The sequence below is a fragment of the Chlorocebus sabaeus genome, chromosome 11 (genome assembly GCF_047675955.1).
Source record: "Chlorocebus sabaeus isolate Y175 chromosome 11, mChlSab1.0.hap1, whole genome shotgun sequence".
Lineage (NCBI taxonomy): Eukaryota > Metazoa > Chordata > Mammalia > Primates > Cercopithecidae > Chlorocebus > Chlorocebus sabaeus.
Genome location: NC_132914.1, coordinates 98,623,219 through 98,641,216, shown reverse-complemented (window position 1 = coordinate 98,641,216; position 17,998 = coordinate 98,623,219). Strand labels below are relative to the sequence as shown.

General features: G+C 40.2%; 1 protein-coding gene across 1 annotated transcript in view; it reads right to left on the bottom strand.

Annotated features, from left to right (window-relative positions):
* The window catches only part of UTP20 (UTP20 small subunit processome component), a 108,729-nt gene that overhangs the window by 73,782 nt on the left and 16,949 nt on the right, over window positions 1-17,998 (bottom strand). The window contains exons 13-21 of the mRNA XM_008004396.3: window positions 14,787-14,942; window positions 14,563-14,651; window positions 12,061-12,166; window positions 8,608-8,758; window positions 7,911-7,973; window positions 6,666-6,824; window positions 5,160-5,236; window positions 3,190-3,269; window positions 2,721-2,961 (exon numbers count right to left, since the gene is read on the bottom strand). Of these exons, the coding sequence (XP_008002587.3) occupies window positions 2,721-2,961; window positions 3,190-3,269; window positions 5,160-5,236; window positions 6,666-6,824; window positions 7,911-7,973; window positions 8,608-8,758; window positions 12,061-12,166; window positions 14,563-14,651; window positions 14,787-14,942 (1,122 nt within the window). The remainder of the gene's footprint in view (window positions 1-2,720; window positions 2,962-3,189; window positions 3,270-5,159; window positions 5,237-6,665; window positions 6,825-7,910; window positions 7,974-8,607; window positions 8,759-12,060; window positions 12,167-14,562; window positions 14,652-14,786; window positions 14,943-17,998) is intronic.

Below are 17,998 nucleotides of genomic sequence, written 5' to 3'. Positions count from 1 at the left end.
TGTTATTTTATATAACCCTCAAAACAAAGCAAAAAAAGCTAAACATCATTCTTATTCTATAAATTGATACCCAAAGAATTCTTTGAAAAAGAGAAAATCATTGCTCTTCTGCCACTATATCTACTGACCTGCTACATCTTTGCTTGTGCCTTGCCAGAATGAATTATTCATGCAAACCTTTGAATTTATGCACTGTATCCATCTCCTCTTACCTATTTGAAGACATGATTCTAGCCTTTCATTTTTGTTTTAGACGGAATCTCACTCTGTCACCCAAGCTGGAGTGCAGTGGCACGATCTCAGCTCACTGCAACCTCTGCCTCCTGGGTTCAAGTGATTCTCCTGCCTCAGCCTCCCAAGTAGCTGGGACTTAAGGCACACACCACCATGCCCAGCTAATTTTTGTATTTTTAGTAGAGACGGGATTTCACCAGGCTGGTCTTGAACTCCTGATCTCATGCGTTCTGCCCACCTAGGCCTCTCAAAGTGCTGAGATTACAAGTGTGAGCCATTGTGCCCAGCCAACACTGTCTTAATCTCAACAACAGCAGCTCCCTCTCTGCCCCCACGTTTCCCTCCACCTACATCCCTATATCTGCTTCTTTTTCACTACAAAAACTTGCTGTTTTCATTTTTCTTTTCCTCTTTCCTGAGTTTTTTTTTTTTTTTTTTTTTGAGACAGAGTCTCACTGTGTTGCCCAGGCTGGAGTGTGGTGGCGCGGTCTCAGCTCACTGCAAGCTCTGCCTCCCGGGTTCATGCCATTATCCTGCCTCAGCCTCCCAAGTAGCTGGGACTACAGGAGCCCGCCACCATTTCCGGCTAATTTTTTGTATTTTTAGTAGAGATGGGGTTTCACCATGTAGGCCAGGACGGTCTCGATCTCCTGACCTCATGACCCACCTGCCTAGGCCTCCCAAAGTGCTGAGATTACAGGCATGATGAGCCACTGTGCCTGGCCGAGCTTATTTTAATCAGGCTGTCATCCCTATCAGATTAATCAAAACAACTCATTAAGGTCACCTTCATGTGGGTCACTCTAAGGTCACTCCAAAGCCAATGGTCACTTTATTCCTCAACTGATTGATTTCCCAGACACATGTGAGTCAACTGATTATGGCCGCCTTTAGTCTCTTCACTTGGTTTCCAGGATACCAAGTGGTCTTTCTTCTTCTATCACTCTTTCCTGGCTTCCTATGCTGGTTCCTTATCTCCCAACTTCGAAATATTGGTATCAGTCCCCGAAAGTCTTTTCTCTCTACAGTTATGCTCTAGATGACTTTATTCCCCTATCTGATCTTTAATACCATCCATATATTGATAATTTCCAATTTGTTATCTCCAGATCAAACCTTTCCCTTAAGGTTTGAACTTCTAAATTAAATGCTTTCCACATGACAACTCTACTTGGTTATGTATTCAGTGTCCCAAACTTAAAACACCTAAAAATGAACTTTTAATTCTCCCTGACAAACTTGCAACTCCTGCATTCCTCCCATCGCAGTAAATGGGAACTTTCCTCTAGTTGCTCAGGCCAAAGCCTTAGGGAACATCCTTGATTCTGTCCCTCCCCCATTCCTTCCCTCCCTCCTTCCTGTCCCACTCCCCACCACACACACCCATCCCACATCTGCAGCAAATCTCACAGGCTGATCTAGTTGCAACTTTTCATAAATGTATCTTATCGAATTGAAATCATTCAAAAAATACCCATCTTCACTGCTACAACTTTGGTTAAGTCGCCATCACTTCTTGCCTGGACTTGCAATCTCCTCATCTCCTCCTCTCTCTCTACTCTACCAATGTCATTCTACAGTCTATTCTCAACACAGCAGCCATAAAAATCCTTAAGAAAACTTAGGTCAGGTCAGCTTTCTGCTTAAACCTCCAAATGGCTTCTCATTTCACCGAAAGAAAGAGCCAAAGTCCTTCCTTTCACTTAAAGGCCTACACACTTTCGTGTCCTGCTGACTTTCTGCCCTTATCTCCAACCATGTCCTCCCTGGAGCACTCTGCTAGAACCACTCAGATCTTGCTGTTCTCTGAACAAGCCAGGCATGTTGTGGTTTATGGCCTGCTTGACCTAACCCTACAGCATTTTCCCAGGAAACTACTATAGTAAAACATGCTTTTTATGTATTACTTAGTAATGTTCTGCACACCACACCCCTCATCTTTAATTTTAATACAATCAGACTCTCACATAGCATATCCAGACGAAACAAAACAATGCTCCAGAAAACTCTTGTTATTCCTCAGCATCATAGGCAGAAACACCAAGAGGCCCCAAGCAGTGTTGGTGCTGGGTCACTGGAAAATATCCTCAAGCCCCAAGCAGGCAATAAAGTAATGAATAACAGGGCAAGAAACAATAAGGCCTTTCTACATGAATCAAAGTCAATGTGGCCCTTCTTATACTGTAACCTGGAAGTTTTTATTAATACCATTGGTGTGCTGGTTAAATTGTGATTCAGATCAAAATTAAATGGTGAACTAAATTGGTTTAGTCGTTAGCTGATAGAGCCAGTGATTTATAGCTGCGCCAATGATTTGAAAATGTGACAGATGTATAAATAACTCAGCCTAATGGATGATCGGAAGCAGAAAGAAAAAAGACAAAAAACAAAAAAACAAGAACTCAGCCCATTTTGGGAGGTTAATACTTCTCACGTTCTCTTCTTCTTGCCCCACCAGGGACATATTCTTAGAAGAGGAAACTTACTTGATAAATCTCAAGAAAAGCGGGGAAAGTTCCCTGGACCGTGGCTCTACTCTTTCTGGGAATTTTGTCAGAGCTCTCCAGAGCAGGAATCTGAAGTTGGTGTGGTCAAGTCTTTCCCAACAGTCAGTTTTCAATGCTAACTGCTCATGATAAAGAGCTCCAACATTTCCTTCCTGGGTCTGCTCCCAACTTTCATCTCCAATGGACTTCTCATCTGTCATATCATTCTGTAGTTCTTTCTCTGCAAGAAAGTTGTCAAAACCACCAGACAAATATCAACATTTATCTTAAGTATTTCCTCAAGAGAGGGTATTTCTTTCTCTATAATGTAAGGAAACAATGTCACTCCCAAAAGTTATCAAGATAATATATGTTTCATCTCTGTTTTCCAATTTCATGAGTAATTAAGCAGTAAAAACAAAACAGTTAACCATTTTTCTTTGCAGCCTCCTCACAACCCCTTACATACCAGCATGTGTAGCTGCTTTTTCTAGATGCTCATAGTAGACTTTCCAAAATTGCTTATTTTCCATTTCGTGTGCATGAGAACTACGGGAAAAAAAAAATCACAAAACAAAAAGTGTGGAACGGTCATTTTAAGATTGCTCACAGAAAAAAAAAAAAAAAAGAGTGAAAGGATATAACTAAAATGTTAATTAGGTTATCCCTCAGTGTGGAGTCCTAAACACCTTTTGCACTTTTCTATACATTTCAAAATGCCTGCACTGAGCACAAATTATTTTTATAGTCATAAAGCACTAAAGAGTATTTTTAAAAATGTAGGTAGATCCTTAAGAGAAAATAATTTTTACAGGCACACTAATAAAACTGGGTCATGGGGCGTGAATAAGATCCATTAAGAGAAGAAGGAGCCCTCTGGAGAGAAAAGTCAGTTTGTTCAAAACTAACTTAAAAATAGTGAGTTTCCCTCCACCAAATTTAAATATACTTATTAACACAAAGGCAAGATAAACATTTACTAACTACATGAAACATACTTTTCAGAACTTAAAAGGAGACATTAGATGGATCACATAAAGTGCTTATGTAGTTTGATATCCTAGCAACAATACTCTCAAATATTCTGTCACTAATTTTCTAAGAGTATGCACAAACTTTATATGTGACATGAACTGTATATGTTGCAGACTGACTCTACTCAGAAAACAAATCAACAGGTATGTTGTTGTTTCTGTCCTTCCAAACAGAAAGAGGTAACCAACAGGAAGACAGCCCACTAGGGAGAATGCCTCATGACATTCAGTAATTGAAGAACCAACGCTGTTGACAGTGTGCTACTGGTAACATGTATGTCAAATTCTCTCTTCTGAAAGTATAATAAACAAAATAATGAAGCTGATGTTGGGAGAGTCTTGCTTTTGGCACATTGGTTTTGATGGCTTTGAAGGGTAGTAAAAGGTAGCCAAAGTGTAGTAAAAGGTAGACAAGGGTAGTAAAGGTAGACAAATTGGTTTCAACTTGTAAAGGGATTGGTCTATAAATGTTAACTCTCTTATTCTGTCAAATAAGAATAACTAATCGTTGGGGTTCTGAAAGGCCTCACATGATATATTTCCAATCTGATAAAAAAGTGAGTGTGTATTATCTGAAGACAAATGTCTGAAGATAGATTTCTACACATGAGCCATAATGTGTATTTTCTTTTCTTTTTTTTTTGAGACAGAGTTTTGCTCGTTGCCCAGGCAATGGCGCAATCTCCGTTCACCGCAACCTCCACCTCCTGGGTTCAAGCGATTCTCCTGCCTCAGCCTCCCGAGTCGCTAGCATTACTGGCTAATTTTGTATTTTTAGTATTTATTGGCTAATTTTGTATTTTTAGCATTACTGGCTAATTTTGTATTTTTAGTAGAGATGGGGTTTCTCCATGTTGGTCAGGCTGGTCTCGAACTCCCAACCTCAGGTGATCTGCCTGCCTCAGCCTCCCAAAGTGCTGGGATTACAGGCATGAGCCACCGCACTCGGCCTATAACATGTATTTTCTACGTGACCACTGAAGGCTTTTTGGGGCTAAAGGGATTTTGGATGCTAGACAGCAAGGTTTTGAAAATGTCTTTATTTTTAAAGTATGGCTCAGTGACTCAATATATAGAAATAAAATCATGCAACTATTATACTTCCTTGCTGTAACAAATTTTAAGAACACAAAAGTATCATAAAAAGCAAAAAGAGAAACTCCTCCAAAGTTATTTCAACACACAAAGAGACACACATACAACAATGGAACTACTGAAGATGTGGCATCAGAGAGAATTCTTCATGTTTATTTTTAATTCACCTTGTCTCACAAAGGATTTAAAGTACTGTAAATACCATATATACCCATTCATTTAAATCATACCTAGGAGGAGTATAATCTGGGCCCCATCATTCTGCAGCAATTAAAGTATAATAGTTTCATCCCATTTAACCCATGTTTACCTTATGAGTTCAATAACAGGATCCCAGAGTGCACTGAAATTAATATATAGCATGCCTAACAAATAACGAAGCGGCACCTGCAATTACAGGAGACTAGTTTAATAGTGGGTAATGAAATACAATACAGAAGTACTGAAATGCAAACATCCCAAGTTGGACAACCTAAGGTTTGGAAAGAAGCCTATGCGATACGAAACAAAGTTGCAGGCACCAATCCAAAATCCATTGTATACTAATTTTCCTCTTTTCCCCAAAATGTCACTCACTATTTAAAATATAAGAATCGCTGCAGCAAATACAGTATTCAAATTCACTCCAGGTGTTCATTCATTTAAATGTACAGATTTGACTAAGGATTAAATTCCCTTCTAACAAATGTTGCTGTCACCAGATTAAGACAAAACTTCAACAGTAGTCAGTAATGCACACATGCCAAAGAACGCAAGGAAACATGCTGTGAATGACTGAGGCTTTGCAAGTTCAGTCAGAAGGTCCAAAGTTTCCCAGTCACCTTTTGGAATAAGGGTCATTATTACTAGGGAGTAATGTGCTAGGGAGGCACCATCCAGACTGGTGGTTTTATTATTATTTAGGGGTGGGGTGCTTGTATATATTCTAGCAGCAGTCTTTTTTCCAAATGAAACAGAAGATCCGAATACATAAAACAGGTAAGAGAAGAACTGCTCTGACTGAAGGGAGAATGCTTCCTTTTGGCCTTACTCCCAAAGGGGTCTGCGATGTATCTTCAAGGGTCACGGAATGAAAACCCTGATATAAAACATAGAAGACTGGGCCGGGTGTGGTGGCTCACACCTGTAATCCCAGCACTTTGAGAGGCTGAGGAGGGCGGATCACGAGGTCAGGAGATCGAAATCATCCTGGCTAACGCGGTGAAACCCCGTCTCTACTAAAAATACAAAAAAATGAGCTGGGTGTAGTGGTGGTCACCTCTAGTTCCAGTGACTCGGGAGCTGAGGTAGGAGAATGGCGTGAACCCAGGAGGTGGAGCTTGCAGTGAGCAGAGATCGCGCACTGCACTCCAGCCTGGGCGACAGAGCAAGACTCTGTCTCAAAAACAAAAAAACAAAAAAACAAAAAAACAAAAAAAACATAGAGGGCTGATGTTCTGCAGCAGCAAACAAATCTAGTGAAGAGCAGGCTTTAAACCTGACATTGAGTCCCCCTGTTGCCACTACCTACCTACCTACCTACCTACCTACCTACCTGCATTACTCAGGTTCAATGAGCCCCTGCTTACTCATTTCTAAAAAGGTACTAACATGACCAGGTACAGTGGCTCACACCTGAAACAGAGAATACTAAATTATTCCTACTACTGAAAAAGCTGGCAGAGCTATTTAACTCAAAGCATCTAAGAGAACTGGGGATTTCCCTTATTATTTTTAAATTATTATTATTATTTTGGTGACTACTTGGTATGCTTCCCAAAATAGGATTTAAAGCATGAATTAAAAGGGAAAAAAAAAAAGAGAACACTATTTTTACCTCCTGTAATGGCCCATCAGGGACAGCAGCCTGCACCACATCATGTCTTAGTTTTCTCAAATGAAGAAGCTTCTCTCTATAATCATTCACAGTTGCTGGAACAAGTTCTGCCTGGCGTAATATAGCAAAGACAGACTGCCGCTCTGAGAGCCCATCATCCTGAATAACCAGAGAAAACCATGGAGAAGACCAGTCAGTATTTTGATTTTCCAAAACGAACATTAAATGTGACCAAAGGTCTAAAAATAGAAAAACTGGAATATGTGAATATTTTTAATGAAATAAACAATACTTTTGTTTCGGTAAATGATTCTTTTCTCCCCATACCATTTACTTATTGGTAGATAATTTAGTGTCTAGTACATGAATGACAACTAAAAAACAGGAAAATCATTCTCAAGTCACTCAAATTGATTGGCAACATTTGTTGAAATAAAAATATATACATGCTTTCGCTTCACAAATTTATTCCTAGTAATCTGCATTATGGAACTATTTCCCTACATAAACATATCTGTATGAGGATGTTCACTGCAGTATTGTTTGAAACCCTAAAAAAATGCAAAACCCACCTAACCATCCATCAACAAGCAAATGGCTAAATAAGACATTTTCAACTGTGGAGTAGTATTCAAACTTCAAAAGGAATGAGATAGATACTGGCTGGGTAGAGTGGCTCACACCTGTAATCCCAGCACTTTGGGAGGATGAGGTGGGCAGATCACTTGAGGTCTGGAGTTCGAGACCAGCCTTGCCAACACGGGAAAACTCCATCTCTACTAACAATACAAAAATTAGCCAGGCGTGGTGGCAGGCACCTATAATCCCAGCTACTTGGAAGGCTGAGCCAGGAGGATCGCTTGAGCCGGGGAGGCGGAGATTGCAGTGAGCTGAAATCAGGCCACTGCATTCCAGCCTAGGTGACAGAGTGAGACCCCATAAAAAGAAAAGAAATGAGGTATGAGGTAGATATAGAGGTAATCATATGGAAAAACCCCGTGATACCATTTGTTTAAATTATGTGTGTGTGTGTATTCAAAAAGTCTGAAAGAATATTCACCAATTAACGGTGGATTTCCAGTGGTGACTAGACAGGAGTAAGAGTTACCAAAAAAAAAAAAAAAAACAATTTTTATGATAGATATATAGTGCGTTAATTTTCTGCAAAGGTATCATTTTGGAAACTACAATAATATGTAAAACTATATTTTTTTTAAAACCTATCCACTCAAACAGTTAAAATACCTCCATTAATTCTGGAAGCTGGACATCAAAATGATTTAGGATCCTTATTGTCAAAAGCCGAATCTGGAGAAAGTAAAAGGCATCTTTCAAATTCCAAAGTTTAACCATAAAAAGAAACTGATTCACAGTCAGCAAGATTTAAGTTTTATACTATTAAAAAAAAAATACCATTTGACCAGAGTAATACATGCCTATTCTAGCCCTTATTTCATATTCAACACCAACCAACACCTAGTTAAAATAGTACATGGAACAATTAGTAGTTTCTTTGAACTATGACACTATAACCGTGTCTGTAAATAAGTACAAAGAAGTTGATTAAGCTGACGATTCAATTAAAGTTAGTGATTTTTATTCCTAAGTAATGTACAATATTCAGGTATTTCTGCATACCTAAATGAGCAGGAGAACCACCTAGAAGACTTAAAAAAAAAAAAACTATGTTGATTTTTCAGTTCTACCCTAGCCCTACTGAACTGGAATCTTTGAGGGTAGGGACCCAGAATTTGTATTTTTATTAATTTCTCTAACTAATCCTACTGCAATCAGTTTGCAGGCCAACATTTAAGAATCATTGCTTTAAACAGAAATCATCCCACAGCAACACTTTCTAACTAAGATGCTCTGAAAATCACTGCAGTCCATATAGAAACAGGAGAAGAGAGACTGCGGACACACTACCACAAAACACCATTACCTTGGATACACCAGTTGAAATATTTGCTTGTAACTTCGGAAATAATTCCATTAAAGCATCCTGGGAAAGTGGCCCTTTGCAGCCACACAAGGATAATCTCTGATAATAGAGATCAGCCAACAGCAACACAGATGGCTCCAGAGGAAAAGTTCTGTAACGAGACGTTCATTAGACCCAAACTGCACCATATGACCCAGAGTATCTAGACTATAGTATAAGCCACAGAAAATGATCACTGATGAAGAAAATGTAAAAGGTAACAGGCAAAAGTCTCATGTGGACATTTGGCTCACTTCATAGATGAAGAATCTGAGGCCTAGCAATAATGAGTGATAATGAGTGACGTATGCAAGGACACACAGCTGGTTGCAGGCAGAGGAGGAAGTAGAATATGCTAGACTCCAATGTTGCCTCTTCAATCCACATAGTTGTAAATGACAGCCATATGAGATATATATAGTCTTTGTTAAAAAATATATATAATATTTATTAAGTGTTTGTCATGTGCCAGGCACCAAGCTAATGAGGAAAGTAGTAGAGACGAGTGGTCTGACACACGAGCTCTGGGGTTGGGCAGCCCAGGGTTGAATCTAGCTCCATCACTCATGAGCAGTGTAACCTCAGGCAAGTTGCTTAACCTCTTAGTACCATCCTTATGCAACAAATATTCACTGAATACCTACTATGTAGTGTGACTTTTCTAGATACTGTAGATAGAGCAGTTAACAAAAGACAAAGTTCTTTTCTTGTAACTTATATTCTAGTAGGTGAAAGCAGCCAATAACTAAGTACTATGACAGTGATGAGTGACGTGGAGAAAAGTAAGCCAGGGGAAAAAGGCTTGACAAAGACTGCATGCGGGGAGTTGTGGGGAGATGGTGTGGGGCTGTAGAGAAGCACTATTTGATACAGGGGTGCTCCTAAAAGGAGGAGACTGAAGGAAGTGAAAAAGTGAGCTAAAAGGGTATCTGAAGGAAAAGCATTCTAGGCAGAGGGAACTGCAATGCCAACTGTGAGGTGTGCTTGTCTGCAGCAACAGTGAGGAGACCATCTCAGCTGGAACTGAGCTAACAAAGAGTGCCTGAAGATGTCAGAAGCAGCCAGGGGTTAGCTCATACAGAGCCCCGAGGAACATGAGGAGGACGCTGGATTTTATACGGAGTGAGATGGGATACCTCTCCAGCAAGGTTTCTCTACCGTAGCACTACCAACATTTTGGGCCACAGAACTCTTTGTGGTGGAGGGCGGTGCTGCCCACTGCAGGGGGCTCAGCAGCATCCCTGGCCTCCACCCACTAGATGCCAGTAACAGTGCTCTTTCTGCCACTGTGACAGCCAGAAAGTCTCCAGGGTTGCGCCCAGTTGAGAAGCACTGTATTAGAGGGTGGGGAGCAAAAGAGTGGCATGTCCTACACTTAGAAGCAGCAGGGCAAGAGCGGAAGAAAGGAGACTCATTAGGAGTTCAGACAAGGCTTTCTTTTGAAACTTTAGTTCCCCCATCTATACTGGTAACAGTACCCACACATAATGGAGTTGTTGTGAAGATTAAACAATGTACATAATGTGCACATAAGGACACAATCAATGCAATTGTTTATTACTATTATTGCATGCATTGTACAACTTAATCTCTACAAGGTGAGATTTCTATTCCTTCCTTTTTTCTTCACTATCCCTTTTTGAGAGATAATCAAGTTGAGGTTAACTAAGTCACCCAAGGCTACAGAGCTAGTTAGTGGTGGATTCAAGACTCAAAACCAGGCAGTCTTGGCTGTGAAACCTAGGTGCTCATCAGTTCACTAGCATAGCAAAGAGAACAGAATCCTGTGTCTACTCTGCAAGTTTATGCCCCTGCCCTCAAAACCAGAGCCACTCCTGTTGGACATCTGTGTGTCTCCAAGGCTTAAGAGCCACCTGGCTGGGAGGCAAGCTGGCCTTCCCCAGGGGGAACATGGGCCCCATTCTGTGCTATGTGTGTCTTTTGTTTCAACTTCTACAGCCACCTTCAATTGTTTATACCAAGGGTGAAAGTACGAGAAGTTTAAACAGAATGATTTTAAAAGGGAGACTATGTAATATGGTAACTGTGGTGATGTCAAAGAACTAATCCTCTCTAAAGGAAGTTAATTTAAACCAATACAATTAACCATGGAGAAATGCCAACTTCACCCAGATTTGGAAAGGCAAAGAGATTCCGGATTATTATAGTATTCCCCTACAGTCTCGTCTTAACACAGCAGCCAGAGTGATTCTGTTTAGGTTAAAGTCACTCCACTGCCAAAAATCCTCCCATGGCCTCCCCTTTCATTCAGAGTCAAAGCCAAGGCCCTGTGGTGACCTAAGGAGGTCTACTGCCTCCACCTCTACGTCCTCTTCTCCTACCACCCACTCTTGTGCTCTGCTCAGCCAACATGACCTCTCCTTGCTGCTCGAGCCAGGCACCCACCACCCCCACAAAGCGTTGGCACCCATGTTGCCTCCAGGTCTGGAACCCAGGGGGCAGCCCAGACCACAGGTATCCTCATGGCCTATGTCCCTCACTGCTTTCCGCGTTCTGCTCAAGCGTCTCCTCCTTGGTAAGATCATTTCGATTTAAAACTGCAACCGTTCCCCTCACCTCTGGACTCTCCCTGTCCCCTGACCCTGCTTTGTTTTTCTTCATAGCACTTAGCACCTCCTAACACGCTATGCGGTTTACTTATTCTATTTAGAGCCTCTTCTGGCTACAACACTAGCTACAAGAAGGCAGGGAATTTTGTCTATTTTATTCACTATGTTTCACAGTGCCTAGAACAGGGCTTGGCATGTGAGAAGGGCAAATAATTAACTACTGAACAAAGTGAATGAATAAATCTTTAAAACCTTGGAAATAAAAGGGAGTAGACTTCAGGAAAAAGCAGCAAGTCTTGACGTTTAGAAAAGATACATTGTTGGCTCCCCCCAAATGGCTCTGTGCTACTACCAAAATCAAAAGCTGGCTGAACTATACTTAAAAAGCAAACACAGAAACCAAACCAACAACAAAAAAAGAAACTGGATTGTTTCTGTGTGTAGTAAAAAGAACACAGGGAAGTTTTCGGAAATGCTGATCACGCCAAGTTGAGGCCGAACAAGAGTGGGAATGTTCCTGTTGGAACCATTAAAAAAGTTATAAGAGGTCAACACCATGCCTTGTTACAGCTGGGAATGATCAGAATTACAAACCCTTCAAACTTGACCACATTAATCTACACACGTAGTAAAACACCCTTTACAAAGATGAATCTGTATTTAAAGACTGTGTCAAATGTACTTATTTTAACTGGAGGATCTAAATCAATATTAAATTTCACTATGTGAATACAACTGAAGTATAAAATAGATCAAGGGGATTTTCATTGTGTCCAAGATTTCACAACAATAGAGGCTTTTATATTTTATTCATTACTAAGCCAGTTGGAAGATGTTTACTTACAATACTAAATTCTTCACACGTTCCACAGGAACCAAATGAAGAAGTTCAGAAGATTCTTCCAAACTTAGTAGAGTATTTACAGCTTGACAAAGAACAAATAAGTTTCCTAAGGGCAGAAAAACAGAAGAAACCACATTACTTACTTATTTGACATTATAACTATCAAATACCTTATTTATCAAATACTTGCTACTTATGGGAAGTTCTTAAAGTGAATTTGTGCCTTCCAAAGAATTATCTGTCAAACATCTAAATATAACAGAAAGAAACAGAAAAGAGAAGTTTCCAAATCCTGTATTTTACCTTTCTTGAGAAAAATAAGGCTGGGCATGGTGGCTTATACCTGTAATCCCAGCACTTTGCGGGTGCTGAGGTGGGAGGACCACTTGAGGCCAGGAGTTCAAGACCAGCCTGGGCCACACAGTGAGTCCTCATCTCCATAAAAGATTAAAAATCAGCTGGGCATGGTGGTTCACACCTGTAGTCCCAGCTACTCGGGAGGCTGAGGTGGGAAGATTGCTTCAGCCTGGGAGGTCAAGGCTGCAGCAAGCCATGATCGTGCCACTGCCCTCCAGCCTGGGTGACTGAGCAAGAGAGTCTCAAAATAAATAAATAAATAAATAAATACTCAGAAGTAGAGAATAAAAATGTATGTATGTTCCATTAACCAAAATGAGTACCAAGTATAATGGTCCCACTCACTGACGTTATCAAAACTAGGACTTTTGAGGAGTACAGGCTTGGATTTATCAATAGCTAAGAAATTATCTTGGTATAAAACTTGTTGATTTTATTTTTCAAGTTTATGAGAAGTCACATATTTAATGGCTACTACCTATAATACACTCAATTAATGATTTTATTTATTTATTTATTTAGAGACAGAATCTTGCTCTGTCGCTCAGGCTGGAGTGCAGTGGTGTGATCTCGGCTCACAGCAACCTCCACTTCCCAGGTTCAAGTGATTCTTCTGCTTCAGCCTCCCAAGTACCTGGGATTACAGGCGTGTGCCACCACGCCCAGCTAATTTTTGTATTTTTAGTAGAGATGGGGTTTCACCATGTCGGCCAGGCTGGTCTTGAACTCCTGACCTCAAGTGATCCACTCACTTTGGCCTCCTAAAGTGCTGGGATTACAAGCGTTAGCCACCACACCCAGCCTTATTTTTTTAAAGAGAGTAGGGGCCGGGGGGGGGGTCTCACTATGTTTCCCGGGCTGGTCTTGAACTCCTGGCCTCAAGTGATCCTCCCGCCTCAGCCTCCCAAAGTGTTGGGATTACAGGTGTAAGCCATGGTATCCAACATAATTAATGATAAACATTCATTTAGTCTCTAGCCCAGAGGTCAGCAAACTATGTCTCTAGTCCAGAGGTCAGCAAACTGTGGTCTGCAAGTCAGATCTGGTAAGCAGCCTGTTTCTATATGGACTGCAAGCTAAAAATGATTTTTACATTTTGAAAGGGTTGTTTAAAAAATATATATATAAAATATAATATGTAAAAATATATATTACATATATATTATATATAAATATATATATATATATGCCACCAAGACTGAATGTGGCCCATAAGACCTAAAACATTTACTGTCTGGTCCTTTACAAAAAGATTTTACCAGTCCCTGCTCTAAGCTCTAGATCAGTGCTGTACAACAGAATTTTCTACAATGGTAAAAATACTTGTCCTAATATGTCACCACAATCCAGTACAGTAGCCACCAGTCACATATGGCTACAGAGCACTTGACATGTGGTGAGTTCACTTTATTCTCTAATACATCTGCTTAGCATCTAACACAGAATGTAGCACAGTAATATTAATATTTAAGTGAATGAATGACCACTATATACGTGTGATTTTTTAAAAAATTCTGCATTAGAATAAAACAAAATATTAAATAATTGCTTTTGATTTGCTGTTTGCAGGCTAGTGGGGGAGACATGTAAGTATCCAATAGGAAATGGTGTTTTGGGCAGGGTAGTCTAATTCTGCCTGAAGAGTCATAAAGGCCTTCCTAGAGGTGTTGTGCCTAGCTGAGTTTTGAAAGATAAGCAAGAGTTCACTGAATGGCAAAGACCTAGAAAGGTCTCCATGCAGAGGAAACACACGGGCAAAGGCAGCCACACAGTTGTAAAAGAATGTGTCTTTCTCAGGGTAAGCAAATGGATTTGCTTGGAGCATAAGGTGCATACTAGGAGTCAGATGTATGTGGGAGATGAGAAATAGGATCTGGTATGGGGCTCTAAAACAAATGGCCTTCAAAGCCATGGCATCCTTTTGATACGTCCCCTTCCTTATGCTCAAGCCACCATGACCCAGTCACCACATTATGTGGTAAAAGTGAGACACACCCATCATATCCTCGTTTCTTCCAGATTTATCATCCAGGGGGTTATGCCAGAACACAATGTAAGTATTATTCTCTAATAGCCCATGTGTTTACAATTACTTTCAGTGTGCCAGAAAAGAAGAGAAGAGAACACATGATGATTGTAACTGACCTTTCCCAAAGCTTCCTTTATCAACAGTCATGAAGAGTGCCTCTACGAAGCAGGTGACAAGTGGTATCACCTTCTCTTTCTCAAGAGGTCTGTCCAAGCGGGAGAAAAAGGGAAAAGTTCAAACTGGCATTCAGTGGTTTGTTTCAGAGAACAGCAAGGAATGGCTAACATATTTTAATCAGCATGTTATCTCTTTCAAAATTAAACATAGCTTATTTTCTTACCTAATATGAGGCAACACCACCAGGGCTGCCCAAGATTGTGAAAGGTAAATAGTATCTTTATTTGGGGGTAACTTAATTATAGATAAAAGATGGTCCAATACTGGAAACTGTTTGTTTCTTCCCTTGGATCTAGTCTTCTTCTGCTTTATATAGGATCTGAAGGGTTAAAAATATATATATATGTTTAAAATAACAGAGAATGTAATCGCTGTTGCCCTCTGAAGTCTGAAATAAAATTGGATTCTTACCATTGTGGAGCATTAGAGGGAAGGAACTGGTGGTGGTGGTTGAGCTAAATAAATGTGAGTCATTTACTGAGTTTTCAGTAAGAGGCTTTTTCAGCTCCACTGGCTCTACTTCCTTTCACTTCTATTTTAATTTGCTTTATAACTAAAACCAAGTTTCTTCTAGTTTAAGTATGATTTCTCAATTCTGTGCTCCTGGGCATGTTTTTGATTGGCAATTCACCGGAATGAACTGACTTCGTCCATTCTCCCTTTCCTTTTTGACATGAATTTTACTACTTTCCACAAAGGTAGAATGTTGCAAAGTTACTGTGATGAAGTTGACGAATACCACTAACATGATTATGATATATAAGTAATTTTCTCCTGCTGCTTTGACCAGATACACAGTTGCTCAATGACATTTTCCGACGTGACATTCTGTTTTGAATATCTGTGACTCTGGTACTACTCTTGTTAGCCTCTTTTTATTTTTGCCAGTGTGCTATACCTCGGTCCTATTTGAAAGACAAAAATCTAATCAAAAGAAAAATCACAGAAATCATAAGTTAAATGATTTGTTTTACAACTTCTACTCCAACTCCAGTTTGGTTAGCTTGTTATGCAATAGAAGCAGAATATCAGGTTTTTACTAATCTTGTGCCCTTTTTATCATTAAAATTCACCAAAAAACTGTCAGGTAAGGGCAGGAAGGAGAAAAAAAAAAAGAAAAAAAATTCACCAAAAAGCTACATTCTCTTTTGTTTCATACTTACCAGAATGTTTAGTGTTTGGAAATCATGATAGATAATTAAGTTAATTTAATTATCAATTCCTTAAAGTCACCACATCTTGATATATAGTCTTTTTAGTAATAATCATGACTCAACAATCTGCAAAAATCTTACAAAATACTGAGATGCTTTAAAAAACAAAAGTGAGTCATTAGTTGCCACGTCATTCCCGTTTTCCAGACCTGCCAATGGCTCCACCAGCGAAGTCCGTACTCCTTACATCATCCTGTAAGGACCTCTGTGATCGGACCCTTGCCCACCTCCATCTCCTGTCATCCCACTCTCCTCCTTGCTCTTTACCCACAGAGGTTTTCTTTCTGTACTTCAAACATGCTGAGCTTATTTCTGTCCCAGAATCTCTGCAGTTAACTTTTCTTTCTGTCTGGAGAGTCTCTCACCAAGATCTTTGCAAGGCTGAATCCTTCCCAGCTTAAAATTGGGCCAAACGTCCCCTGGAAAGGAATAGTGACCCCTCTGCATTCACTCTCCCTCTCAATACTGCTTTGTCTTCTTTTACCACGATCTGAAATCATCTTGCTTATTTGCTTACCTGTCTCACCACATTCCTCTCCCCCAAAGAAGGAACTTTTTTCTTATTCTTTGTTGCACCCCAGTGTCCAGCACCTGACACTGTTAAGTAGTTGTCAAATGACAATAAGTTTATCTCCTACAGGGTCTTTTCACATTTATTATCTTAATTTTTTCTCACAGCAAACTGGTGAGATGGGTAGATGTTACTAGTAACATTCAAACTATGATTTTAAAATCTTCACAGAAGGAATCAAACAAAGGTGACCATTCACATATACCATATCTCCGTGGGGTGTAGCAGAGGGGTATTTTTGCAGAGAAAGAAACACAGAAGTGGGAGTACTTGCCATGAGTTAGTACGTCTAAATTTATTTATTTATTTTAACACGCCACCTTCCTGGGAGGATCTGAGATGGCTGAGATGATGAGGTAAGAAAGTCTGACACCCAGTCTCAGTTAGAACCTTAGCTTCACCTCATGGAAGCCAAACAACAAAGCAGCTTCACTCCCCCTGCACAGAACCCAGTTTTGGCAGGTGCAAGGAATCTGCCTGTTGGAGATGGGCTTGGGTGTTGACAAATCAAGAGAAAAGTTTCAAAGGAATAATTCTATAGGAGTTACTCACTACCCATTCATCAGGAATCAGAATTCAATACATTTAAAACCAACAAGATTCTGTTGGCATATTTTAATAGAGAAGCAACTTGTAAGGTAGACAGAAGATATAAGTAGGTGTTAAGATGAGTTTGCTAAACACAGGGGCTCAACCTATAACTCCAACACTTTAAAAGGCCAAAGTAGGAGGATCACTTGAGTCCAGGAGTTTGAGACCAGCCTGGGCAACATAGCGAGACCTCGTCTCTACAAAAATTAAAAAATTAGTTGGGCATGGTGGTGCGTGCCTATGGTTCCAGCTACCTGGGAGGCTCAAGTGAGAGGATAGCTTGGGCCCTGGAGGTCGAGGCTGCAGTGAGCCGTGATTGTGCCACTGCACTCTGGCCTGGGCGACAGAGCAAGACCTGGTCTCAAAATCATAATAATAGTAAATAAAACATTTAAAAAAGAAACTAGGTTCCTCCAGAATCTCAAGCTGATCAAACTCAAAATCTAGCTCTGCTGTGGGACTGTGGGACAGTTACTCCCGCCTCCACGGATGTTTCAAAGTCAAGTATTCAGCACAAACTCAAGGAATGCCCATCAATTCTGCCTCAGAGCAAACCAAAAACTCAACAACGGGTCTAACTACTCCAAGATAAATAAGAAGATTAATTATAAAAACAAAGGAATGACAAGGGAACCGGTTTCCTAAGCTACAATTTCTAGACGCATACCCACTTAACTATTTGAGAAATGATACTACGAATCTTCTCATGTGTGTAAATAAGCTTTGTTTTTAACTTCTAAAGGGTGTCATTTTGAATGAAATTAAGAAATTAATCCATGACACTTAACAACTGAAACAATATAAAGGTATATAATTTTTTTTTTTTTTTTGAGACAGAGTCTCGCTCTGTCACCCAAGCTGGAGTGCAGTGGCAGGATCTCGCTCACTGCAACCTCCGCCTCCCGGGTTCACGCCATTCTCCTGCCTCAGCCTCCCGAGTAGCTGGGACTACAGGCATCCACCACCATGCCTGGCTAATTTTTTGTATTGTTTTTTTTT